General features: G+C 35.0%; 1 protein-coding gene across 1 annotated transcript; it reads left to right on the forward strand.

Annotated features, from left to right (window-relative positions):
- The first annotated feature begins 236 nt into the window (after positions 1-236).
- Positions 237-3,456, forward strand: CITED2 (Cbp/p300 interacting transactivator with Glu/Asp rich carboxy-terminal domain 2). The gene is made up of 2 exons (XM_053710658.1): positions 237-502; positions 1,954-3,456. The coding sequence occupies exon 2, from the start codon at positions 1,961-1,963 to the stop codon at positions 2,651-2,653; it is 693 nt and encodes a 230-aa protein (XP_053566633.1). The 5' UTR covers positions 237-502; positions 1,954-1,960; the 3' UTR covers positions 2,654-3,456.
- The last annotated feature ends 10,352 nt before the right edge of the window (positions 3,457-13,808 follow it).

Raw genomic sequence — 13,808 nt, forward strand, 5'->3', positions numbered from 1 at the left:
AAACCTTTGTCTTTCATCCTCCACTGCCTAATAGCAATATCAATTTATAGTGGTGTACGTTTTTTTTCCACTAAGAAAGCAATGAAAAGCAAATAAAGACACCTAGTGGCAGTTTCTAGCTCAGTTTCTCTGAGGACACTGCAAATGATCAAACACACGTGTCATAGGGAGAGAGAAGCAGCAGCATCAGGATTGCTGGATTCCTTCCAGCTCCGGCTGTGTTTATCCTTAATCCAGGTTTTACTTCTGGTTTGCCTGCTAGGCTTTTTTTTTCATTTGCTCCTCCCTTCTTCTGCAATCCTATATTAACAAGCTGGGAAGAAGAAACACAGTTCATTGTTGGCAAGTACCGATGCCTCTAGCTGAAGAGTTAGGAAATCTACAGCTCTGCAGCAAGCTCACATTACAGGGTCACCCGCAAGAGTACAAAGGGGAAATCAGCTATATGCTGGGATCTACTCCCTGATCCTCTTCACTCAGCGTTTTGGGATCAATCGCAAGGGTGAGGGATTTTTTTTATGGTGATGATTTTTTTTTTTACTTATCTTCTGTTTATTGTCTTTTATTTCTCTGTACATTTTTTTTTTCTTTAATGGAGGCTGTGAGATACAAGACAGATGGCACTGGCTGCTGTGAATAAATCATTTAGCTTATTCTAAAAGTTGGTTCAATTTCCTTTTATGGGTAAAGAGACGGATATTTTTTTTATATATTATTAATTTGTTGCAGTACAGTTTGCAGAGTTGTTAAAAAAAAAAAAAAAAATGTATTTTTTTTTTAATTTGTTTTATTTATTTATGATCTGGAAAGTTGGGTAGATATTGTCATTGCTTGATCCTTCTGTGAAAAGTAGCTTTAAGGGATTGCATTATGTTGGATCAGTAAGTTATCAAAGTAAGCAGTTTATGTGCAGTATAGTGCTGGGTAATTGGTGTCTGTATCAACACCCCCTTTTGACTGCATTTGTTAATGGGTTTGTGATCCCTTCAATAGTGGCAGACATATTTGACATACTTGCTGTAATGGGTTGTTGAAAGTGTTGCATGAGAGATACTTCAATAAACACATACAATCTGCAGCTCATGACATATGGAGAAGACTTGCAAATCATATATTAGCTTTGTTTTCATTGTTACAGCAGACTGCTTTATTTCCTGCTCATTCATTGCTATATAAACTATGACATTGATGTTTTGCTATGGTTCCTCATGTTTTATTTTTTTTTATTTTATTTGTTCATTTAATTGTGACTTGTGTTTTTTTTTTTCTGAGCTAACCTATTTATGTTAAAGGCGTGGAAAGAATGTGAAGTGTTCAAGCTAACACAAGTTGAAAGGCAGTGCTGAATTTGTTTCATTGAAAAGCATTTATATAATGATTTAGTATTGCAATAGTTACTCATTTTGTAATAGGAAAACTTTTTAATCCAATTGAAGGGGAATGCAAAGGGTTAGGCTTGTGCATTGTACTGTTTGCTGTTACATATAATGTGTGCCTATTATTCGAGTTGCTTTATAATCTGCAAAGCATTAGATCAGAGCTCAGTATAAAGATAAACAAGATCAATGCACTGTCTTCAAACAATGCAGGAAATAGGTTTTTGGTGAGTGAAAGATGTAGGTAGGATCTATGTACTGTTTATTGTAGAGCATATAGTACCTTGAGGGGAATTCACATGCATGTAGCTGAGCAGAAAGTAGTTATTGGCAGTGCTATAATAGGACTATTGAACCTTTTAATTTTTATAGCTGACCTGTATAGGGAAATTATCTGTAATGCCCACTGTAAGATAAAGCTGCTGCACTGGCACCAATGCAACTAGTTATTTTCAGCTGCCATAATTAAAGCCATGTCACACTTCAGTGTAACCTGTTTATATTATTTTTTTTTATCTCTGTAAAACTGCAACAAGGTTGTGTGGGCGCTTTTTTTAACATTTTATTTTCTGTTCAGGTGTGTAATGGCAGACCACATGATGGCAATGAATCATGGCAGATTCCCAGATGGAACAAATGGACTTCACCACCCTGCTCATCGTATGGGAATGGGTCAGTTTCCTGGTCCTCACCACCATCAGCAGCAACAACCGCACAATTTTAACAATCTAATGGGAGAGCATATGCACTATGGAGCAGGGAATATGAACTCTAACAATGGGATCCGACACACTATGGTGGCTGGAAATGTAAACGGTGGGCATCCTAATAGCAGCATGACACAGGCTGCACGATTTACCAATTCACAATTTATGGGACCCCCTGTAACAAACCAAGGAGCTCAGTTGACGGCTAGCATGCAGTTACAGAAGCTGAACAATCAGTATTTTACACATCATCCATACCCACATAACCACTACATGCCGGACTTGCATCCTGCAAATCATCAGATAAATGGTACAAACCAGCATTTCAGAGACTGCAATCCAAAGCACAGCACTGGCATGTCTCCTTCAGTCAGCCATGTCCCTGCAGCGATGCTGCCTCCTAGTGTCATAGATACTGACTTCATAGACGAGGAAGTCCTAATGTCCTTGGTGATAGAAATGGGTTTGGATCGTATCAAAGAACTACCAGAGCTCTGGCTGGGACAGAATGAGTTTGATTTTATGACAGACTTTGTATGCAAACAGCAGCCAAACAGAGTAAGCTGTTAAACCTGCCTCGAGGAAGAGACCACAAAAGACTTAAAACATTCCTTTATGGACAAGAATCTTGCTTCCAGAGTCCACTATTAATCTGTACAGAATTGTTTCTCTCCCTTCATTATCCTAACTCCTTGGTAATTGAGCCACTTTTCTTCCTGTTGTAGGTTATTTCAGCATATATATTTTTTATATATAGCTATATATATCTCCTTTTAGCAAACAGTCTCAAATCTCCTGTTTTTAAGGTGTTTTTTGACCTGTCAAATTTCATGGGTTTTTGATTTGCTGGACTGCATCAACATAACGAGAAACTGTTGATTGCATGGACCTTACAAGCAATTATTACTGCACTAATGCTGCCATGTTGCTTCATTTAATCTATGCATTGTTGTGCGTCGTTATAATTTTTTTCTTTTTTTTTTTTTTTTTTTCTTTTTCTCCTGTGTATGCTAAACTGGAAGTTTATCAAATGTGGGCGAAGCCTTGCTGGATCAGGAAATGTCCTACTGTTTTTATTTAATTTTTTTTCTTCATATTTCACCCTTTAATGTACAGAAAATATGGGTGGAATGTAATCAGTGGAAAACATTTCACAAATTTATTATATATATATATATATATATTTTTTTTTTATGTTTGACACTGTGCTAATATAGTTAATTTAGTCCATGAGAGAATACTACTGTGTTGAAAGCTTTTTAGGAAATTTTGACAGTATTTTTGTATAAAACCTTTTTTTGAGAAAATACTTGTTAATTTATTCTCTTTTAATTTGCCAATGTCAATAAAGAGCTGCAAAGTGCACTATTCCAGTTTGGTCTAAGTTTTATATTGTGTGATGGAACAGTTAACATAATAACAAGTTCTTAAAACTTTTACAGCATTTTACCCACCATGAATGATTTTATTGCTTTACTTAATCTTTTCTGCCTGTACAGTACTGACATTACAGTTGCATTGATTAAACCTTAGCAAGGACCAAGTTTGTAGTAGGAGATCCCCCAACTCTAATACAGCCTTTCCATTACTTTAACAAACAAATTAAAATTCCTGCTTGCCCCTCTGTGTAAAGCAGTGATGGGGAACCTTGGCCCTCCAGATGTTTCAGAACTAAATTTCCCACAATGCTTAACTGGACTTCAGAGTGCCTAAGCATCATGGGTAATGTAGTTCTGAAACATCAGGAAAGCCAAGGTTCCCCATGCCTGGTAAAGGGTCTTTTTCATATGCAGTGGAGGAGGGAGGGGAAAGGAGTATTTGCTGTTCCTGCTTTCCCAGCCCCTTAAACTTCTTTTTGTTAAAGATTTTTATCTATACATACTTTATAGCAATATCTATTACATGCAGTTATATGAAAATTGTTGTATACTGTCTCTGTACCAGTGTTGAGATTCATTGCAACTCAACAACTGGTGTCAATTTGAATGCACTTTGTATCTGTATATCAAAAAATATATACATGATGGTGTTCTCTGCTGAAATTTTTTAGCCGGGTAACAGCAGCATAATTGATTTAATGATAATTTTGTGCAAAGCATTGAAATGTAATCAGTAATTTTTTAGTTTTACTTTGGTTTACATTTTAGCCAGGTAGTCGGTAAAATCAGCTAGGTGGTGTGCCCATTAAGTCCTGGGAGAACACTGATAGAGGTGGAAAAAGTTGCTTAACTATAATTCCAGCTGTAATATCAAAGTATGACGTTGTTGTGCTGTTTGATCTGTCAAAACTGTAGTACAAATACATTTTAAATTGTGTTCTGTAGCACAGTGTGCAACATTATTAACTTGCACAATAGTATGGGTATGTCTGTTTTTAACTTGTATCCACATTGAACTGAAGCAGCATTTTTACAATATCCTTTTGCTCTAATGATTGAGAATGTAAGGTTTCTACTTACTTTTCCTTGTTAAATAAAGAGACATTACATAATCTGAGTACAAAGGGGTGTGTGGTTCTCACCACCCCTCCTCCCCTCCCTCTTCATTAAATACTGGTTTTAAATGATTACAACTACCAGGAACTGTAACTTTGGTTTCAAGTCCTCTAGTTGGCTGACCACACCAACACTCTAAAGCAGGGGTCAGCAACTTTGTGCCCTCAGATGTTTTGGAACTACATTTCCATGATGCTGAGACACTCCTTTAGGCTGCCTGAGCATCATGGGAAATGTAGTTCCAAAACATCTGGGGCTCCAAGGTTGCTGACCACTGCTCTTAAGGGTTCCATATTTGTGCTTGCTTTTATAGCCATTTTGGAATGCTGGGTTACCATACGTACGTGTGTTTTTCTTCAAATGTGAGTTTTGCAATATTTTATCAACTAAGTGTGGTTGCAGTTAGGTTTGTCAGACCTGTTGACCTTATACAAATTTTATCTGAAGTTCCCAACCAAACATATAGCCTAGTGGGCAGTATTTGCAGTTTCAGTGTGTACAGAATATTTGTGTTAAAGGGATAGTTAGTCAAGTTCTTTCATGATTCAGGTAGGGCATGCAGTTGTTAATGTGCTTCTATTATCAAAGGTACTTTGTTCTCTTAGTATTCTATGTTGAAAAGCAGGTATCCTAAATGTGCACACTGTCTAGAGCACTATATGGCAGCAGTTTTGAAAGAAAACTAATGTTATACATTTGCAAGACTTCTAGATGGCATAATCATTTGCTGCCATGTAGCACTCCAGACACGTGAACAGTTGCACGCTAGTTTTGTTAAGAGCTGTACTTTAACAATTGTTAAAGTGATGGTAAATCTTATCGATTTTAAAACGATAGGATTTACCAGCCCAACAAAGGACTTTCAGTCATGAAGTATAAAATATTTCATGCTGAATGTTTCTTTGTCTGTAATTTTTGTAATCTTAGCCAATAGCATGATAGCTATCTGGCATAATGCCAGCTGGGCCGCACAGCTATTGGACAAGAGGTGGAAACTTCACAGTATTGAAAAAATAGTATTCTTCTGCGGGTGCTCCTTTTTGTTTTTTAAATGATAATCTAAATTTGTCAATGAGATCTGCTAAGTTAAAGCTATATTTTCCCCAGCTTCTGGTGGGCCTCCCAGTGCCATGGTCCAAGTTAAACCCATATAAAGCGAATACAGATGGTATTTAGTGGAATCAGAATTTGTGGTTTGTGAGATTATAACAAATATATGTTTATATTTAAAGGGATAGCAATAAAGTGTCATCAATAAATCCTAAATTGCTAACAAAATTAATATTTGTTTATTAAAAAAAAAAAGCATTTGAACTGTCATTTGTCAACACAATTTGAATTGATTTAACAATATGCCCTTTGTCTAACCCATTGACTTTTGTTGTACCTTTTCTGATGTTGCGGTTTAAAAATAGATCAGATTTAAATGATCCACTACTCTACCACAGTTCACACAGTGATTATTTAAACATTCAAGCTTCTGAATTCAAGAGTATGCACTTCAACTTTTTCTTTGGAGGGGCAAATAAACTGAAGGTAAAGGGATAAAATAAACACTGGAAACTTTACGATGTAAAAATGAATGACAAACTGAATCTTCTCTAAAATAACTAGAATCCTCCACTTTACATAAAACGTTACAATGCAGCAAAATGTAAATTTGTAGCATTTCATGGTTATTTTCCTAACCCTATAGAAATATTTAATTATTCAGAACTCTAAACCATACAATCTACAATTGATATTTTTAATACTGGCATATACAGAGTTTTGCCCCAAAGGAGAGGAAGGGAAAAGCAAGACAAGCACCAGAGGCAAGCACGTCTCTAAAGGATATGGAAGTCAAAATTAAACCCCTCCTCTTTGGATTTGTGCAAAAAAAAATAAAAAAAATATATATATATATATATTTTACGGGGGGTCTGATACATTTCAAAGTTATAAATATTTCCTCTCCTGTATCATACATCAGCCAATCACAAACCCATATACTTATATTCTGTGAATTCTTGCACATGCCCACTAGAAGCTGGTAACTAAAGTGTAAAGACAGTCTGTACACACTTTGTTAATGGAAGTTAATTGGAAAGTTGTTTTAAAATTTCACGCTCTATCTGAATTATTCATGTTTTTAATATTGCCTTTTTTTTTTTTTTTTTTTTTTTTTTTTTTTTTTTGGCACATTAAAGGGACAGTTCACCCCAAATTTTTTTTTTGCCATTTTAAATTGTTCCCAATGATCTATTTTACCTGCTGGAGTGTATTAAATTGTTTACAATTAGCTCCTTTACCCTTATTTTGGTCTTTGAAATAGCTGATTTATCTTGTGGTTTCCCAACCTATACTGGAGTCTCAGCTATTGAATACCCTAAGTAAACACTGCAACAAAAAATGACATTTAGTGGGTGCAGGATAGTTAAGCAATAAAATAATTTTCCATTGTTCTCTCTAAGTATTGAGCTTTAGCTTTCCAGACAAATATAATAAGATACAGAAGCAAGTGTGTGTACACAAAGTGATAACATAATGAGATCTGATATAACCTGAAGCTCAACCCATTGTAATAGGCTGTGGTTTAAAAGCACAAAACCAGCTACTTCATATATACAAATAAACCTGAAAATGCAATTTCACCTACATTCTATACTCTGCAGCTGGTATAACAAGTCATTGAAAATACATTCATATAAAAACAATTTTACAGTGTACTGTCACTTAAGTACAATACACTGTCTATCATGACATTTTCTCTTAGATATGCATATAATCAATGATTCATTGACTGCTATTATTTAGGGGTGGACTGGGCCAAGTGGTAGTTGCCCCCCAGGCTGCTCTCGGTGATAGCATTGCAGCTAGAGCAGAAACCATTGCCTTTAAATGTGCATGCGTTCCTAACCATATAAATATGGGTATGTAGGGTTTGACTGTATATGCACACCATGCGGTCTATCGCTAAACTGCCCTGCTTGTTGACAGTTGTGCTTGTCCTGCTCAGTGCCCAATTTACTATGCACTTTAGCAGTGAGCTGCTGTGTTCCCAGCAGACCTGGTTGGTTTAGCTGTAGACTGTTCTATATGCATGCTGTAGAGGGGGATCACATTTTAAATCAACAATAGCATTTTAGAAGCAGTGGGTTGATATACCTGTGCTACTGCAATGCTTGCCACTGGGCCAAAAGCTGCCAGTCTACTATTTTTTCATTGGCTGACTTTATTAGTGGATAATAAAATGCCACATACACATCATTTTAGATTTTTTCTTTTTAGGGATATGCAACCCAACATTTTTCTTCCATCATTCATATAGAGCATATGCTTTTTATTTTTATATATATATATTAAATGTACCTCTATTCAATTTTCTTTGTTCTCCTGGGTTTCTTTTGTTGAAATCTAAGACGTATGCTTAGGAGCTGGCCCATTTCTAGACCACTATATGGCAGCAGTTTTGCAAAAGCACTAGACGGCAGCACACTTTCCTGCCATGTAGTGCTGCAGATGCCTACCTAGGTAGCTCTTCAACACAGAATATCATGAGAATGAAGCAAATTTGATAATAGAAGTAAATTGGAAAGTTGTGGGTTTTTTATGGTATGAGCTGTCAAATTTTTTAAAAAAAATTCTTAGATGCAACAAACTTATTCCAGGAATATTTTATAAAAGGTTGTGTTTTTTTCCATTTGCAGTATTGTTAGGTCAGTAATACCTTATCCTGTTTTACCTATGTATAAAATATCAGGCTAAAATAAACTTATATGGGTGAGTTTCAGGCTTATCTGTCTGTTTGATAAACAGTGTTTCCTAGAACACGTGAACAATGATATTCTAAATTACTCTGACTTCATATTCTCATGCAAAGTAAAGAAAATGTGCCCCCCCCCCACAGACACACACGACTGCAGTCACATCACTAGGGTGTGTATCACCTATTTCACTCCTAACAGTACCTTTTATCATGCAAATGTGTAATCCTAGCCATGTTGATATATTGCAGATGTCAACGCTTTTGTTGGTCAGGTAACAGTGCAATCTGTTTGTGTTTTGTTTTTAAATCTATATTGCACAACTGTAAATCTGATGAATACCAAAAAAATATCTGTTTGCAAAACCACATAGCTTTGCAGGAAATAGACTTTGTGGATTTATTGTATGATCCCATTGTTCTTTCAAAAACAATTACTCTCTTCTCTTTCAAATACCCATAATGCCTAGCAATAATATACAGATCCTGTTCAATTTTTTTTTAAATTTTTTTTAAGATTAACCCCAGCAGTACTAGAGGGGTAAATCCACTTGAATAAGCACGGTAGGAAATGTTCGTAAGATTAAAGCAAATAGTGCAAACTCCATAACAAAACAGGAGAAAAGTTAATTTTTATTTATTTTTTGCTCTTTAAATCTAGAGCATTAGAACACTGTCATAGAGAACTAGAAAACCTAATCAGATAACATTTTAGTTATATTTTCCTGAATGGTGTGAGATGTGTGTATGTGTCTATCTATCGATACACGCAAACTGGAAGATAGCATGCAGCAAAAAAGTAAAAATAAATGAGAGCTTACAGTTTAAATGCTTAGGATTTATTAGACTTTTGGTGGCTTTATATAAAAGATTGATAAATAATCCTAAAAATATAACCATTGAGGGGAAGCTAGACATTAAATTCCCATAGTTAATATTGATACTGAAATACCATCTTGTCAATAAATATCCTCCAAACCTTTTGCTAATATCCATAAAAGAAAATGTCAATCATTATCTTTCATTGGCTGTAGAGGTGCTAATTTAACCATACATAATTGTTTTTCAGTAGTGCTATGCTTGACTGAGGTTTATTTTTTATTTAACAGATGTTCCTTCTAGCAGGAATCATTCTGTATCACAACAGATATACACTATAGATCCTTACTTCATATTCTCTGCATATAATACCGCTATTAATTTACAATTCATAGTAAAGACAGGTTTTCAGAAAACAGGTGGTTTACAAAAAAGTGGAATCAGTCAATATGTAAATGATATATTTTTTTTTGTAGTTTCCCATTTCTTATTTAACAAGAATAAATTCCAAAAAGGTAGCTCGTTCTTTAGCTAGGTATGTATGTATATGTATGTATATATATGTACACTAATTGAACATGTTGGGTGAGCCAAAGACAAGAGGCATATACGTGTGCACACCAATTTGCTATTTCCCAGTAGAACTTACCTAGGATGAAGCAAACTAGTTAATAGCATTACATGGAAAAGTTGTTTATAATTCATGCTCTATCTATATTATGAAGGGAAATAAAAATGGTTTCTGTAAGGATTTGGGCTATTTTTGTAAAATGCTGAGACAAAAAACTTGATGACCACCACAATCTAATGAAAGGTTATAATATGGGTGGATGTGATGGAGAAATGTTCCTTTGTTTAAATCGGATTTGAAAAATACTTTAGTATTTAATGGGACATTATACACCAGATTTTACGTTGCATAAATGTTTTGTAGATCCATTTATATAGCTCATCTGGGGTGATTTTGTTACAATCTATAGTTTTTGCTTATGTTTAAATAACGTTGTGCTGATTTTCAGACTCCTGACCAAGCCCCACATTTTTACATGTATACTGATGTCTACAGAAACTTACCTACCATTATATTTGGTCTAAGAATGTTGCGGCTGACAAGCCAATTTGTTAATGGACATGGAAGTCAATATATAGTGCTCAGGACATATGTACACTCCTTACCTCAATATCTATAGAAAGACGTTTTTTTTTTCAACAAAAGATACAAAGAGAAAAGAGCTACATTTCATACTATAAATTGAATGTTCTTTCTGAATACTAAAAGTTTGACTTCCATTTCTATTTAAAAGGACATGAAACTAAACAAAATTCATCTCCCTCTAATTATGGGTGCAGCCTACTGTAATCTGGGCTTCTCTGCAGGTATAAAAAGGTTTCCTGCACATACGCAAACGCACGTAAGCACTGGAATGAAATAAGATTGATTTCAACACAATGGCACCCATGTCTAGAAGGTGGAGGATAACCCCTATACTATAGTTATAAAGTGTATTTAGTGATTAATGTCTCTTAAAGGGATAGGAAAGTCAAAATTAAACCTGCAAGATTCAGATAGGGCATGTAGTTTTAAGTTGCTTTTAAATTAAAGGGATAGGAAACCCCAATATTGTCTTTAATTATTTAGATAGAACATACAATTTTAAACAACTTTCCCATTTACTTATATTATGAAATGTGCTTCATTCTCTTGTTATCCTTTGCTGAAGGAACAGCACTGCACTACTGGCAGCTAGCTGAGCACATCTAGTTAACCAATCACAAAAGACAAATGTGTGCAGGCACCAATTAGCAGCAGCTCCCACTAGTGTAGGATATGTGCATATTCTTTTTCAACAACAGATACCAAGAGAACAAAGCACATTTCAAAATAGAAGTGAATGTAAAAGTGTCTTAAAATTGCATCCTCTATTTGAATAATGCAAGTTTAATTTTGACTTTCCTATCCCTTTAACTTCCATTTTCAAATGTGTTTCGTTCTCTTGGTATACCTTGTTGAGAAAGAATACACACATATCCTTAACTGGAAGCTAGCTGCTGATTGGTGCCTGCACACACTTGTCTCTTGTGATTGGCTAACTAGATGTGCTCAGCTAGCTGCCAGTAGTGCAATGCTGTTTCTTCAGCAAATAATTACAATAGAAATAAGCAAATTTGATAATAGAAATACATTGGAAAGTTGTTTAAAATTGTAAGTTCTATCCGTATCATGAGAATATTTTGGGGGTTCCTGTCCCTTTTAAGCTAGGGTTAGAAAATTGAGAAAATACATTTTTATAGTTGTAATAAAAATAAATATCTTGGAATAAATTATTCAAAAGAAAAATAGCCTCAGCCAGATGTGTCAGTAAATGGTATGCAAAATTGGTAATTCAGTGGTGTTTTGTAGCTGAATGATATACAGTAGTTATTGTAATAATACAGTAATTTGTATGGGGTAGGGGACATCTATTATTAATCTCCCTATACAGAAGTAATGCCATAATGTTCATTCACAAAACTGACTTCTATCTAGGTTGATTTCACATGGGGCATAGGAATGGGAAAATCTGTATTACTAAAGGGAAATGAAACCCAATGGTTTTCCTTGTTGAAGAAGTAACAATGCATTACTGGGAGCTAGCTGAACACATTGGGTGAGACAATAAGTGGCATGTGTAGCCACCAATCCGCAGCTAGCTCCCAGTAGTACATTACTGCTCCTGAGCATATCTAGGTATGCTTTTCAGCAAATGATACCAAGAATACGAAGCAAATTAGATGATAGACATAAATTGGAATGTTGTTTAATATTGCAGGCTATATATTTTATATTAATGCTGTCTAAACTGGAAGTGCATGTTTATGAATAACGTTATTATTATTATATGGACTGATTGCTCACTGGTTGATATGCAAAACTCCCGCTGCTTTATTGGTGTTGAGTGATGCACCTCAGAAGCATAAAAAACCACACACAATATATATATATATATATATATATATATATATATATATACACACACACACATACAGACGCACACATTATTATATAAAATATATATATTTTATATAACAACGTGTGTATGTATGTGTGTGTGTGTGTGTGTGTATATATATATATATATATACATACATACATACACACACACACACACACACACACACACACTCCTAGATGCATCAGTTAAATGTCCCTTTAAGAGTAATATTGCAAGATTTTGCCGCATTTTGTTTTACTAAGCAAAACAGGGAATTTGCATATGACAAACTCAAGCAGATGGTATTCTGATGCTCTTTCTAGCCATCATAAACAAGGTCCTTAAGAGGCTACATATAGGTTAACAATGATGTGTTTCATTTGTGAGCCTCCACATAATGATATGATTGAGAGGCAACTGGAAAGAATGTGCCACACACCCTGCGTGCCACCCTCCCCCTCACACTCCAGCTAACGGCAGGCCCATGTAAAACCTTCATTGACAACTAAGAGATGACAAAAAACAAACACAAAAATCAATTGGGCTTACGTAAGAAATCAATGTGATTTTAAAAAATGAAGCACAGTAGATTTTCCCCATAACAGTTCTGTGAGCCAGAAATGGATGTTAGAAGCCATTAATGGAATATGGATAGGTTTTGAGATGATATTATTAAGTTTACTTTGTAGAGCTGAAGGTCCTTGTCACTTGGTGTGTGTCATTTTCAGTGTTTGCCCTCTGGGAGTGTTCTGCTTTCTAAAGTAATGGGCCATCTCTTTGTCTCAGTAGCAGATTCAATTGATGCTTAAATTGATGTTAGTCCCTTGCTGTTTGAAAATAGGGAAACACTAAAACACATTGTGGTGGATTTTTGGTAGTTAAATAATAAAAAATGTAGTTAAAATGTGATATTAAACTGTGAGATCAAAGTTTTAAATAGCTGACATTTTGAAAAAAATGTGTTGCAAATTCACACTATTTATAGATGTGTTTTTTAAAGGGACATTAAACACTCAGATTGTAATATAAAATGTTTAATAATGTGTAGTAAAAAACAAACATTGCAACATACTATTTAATTTGGAAAATTATGGCTTTTCAATTCCACGAGTTTCTATAAAGTAATGGGTGTCATAGCTTTGAAACCTAAGTTTCTTTTATCTAATCTCTTCTGCTAAGGAAAATTAGGAACAGACCACGTGCAAATAATGGCTTTGTGTAGGGACGTACAGTTGTCAGTTTTGCTAACTGCAGAATGCGGAAGATGTCGGCCGCTCGTAACATTCGTCTTTTATGAGCCATATTTCTTCTTGTGAAAGTGAAACACACTAAGATCTGGTATTGCACACATTTCAGTGTGTTGTACTTTCACAAAAAGAGATCCAGCACTGAAGAGACTAATGGTGCAAGCGGCCACCTTCTTCCGCATTCTGATGCCAACTGCCAACTGTATATCCCTAACTTTGCAGAATACACCAATGTTAAAGGGAATTCTTTAGAATGTCTAGATTTCACACAGTCCTTGTTTGCATGTGTCCTCTGCAGAATAGATTAGATAATGGGCATCACCATATTAGAAGGTTTTTATGAAGTACATTTGGGAAACTAAAACATATTCATTTGATATTTAAACAGCTAACATTTTTTTTTTTTTTAAATGCATCTTCATATTCTCAGGATCGGCTTTACTATGA

This window comes from Bombina bombina, chromosome 4 (genome assembly GCF_027579735.1).
Source record: "Bombina bombina isolate aBomBom1 chromosome 4, aBomBom1.pri, whole genome shotgun sequence".
NCBI lineage: Eukaryota > Metazoa > Chordata > Amphibia > Anura > Bombinatoridae > Bombina > Bombina bombina.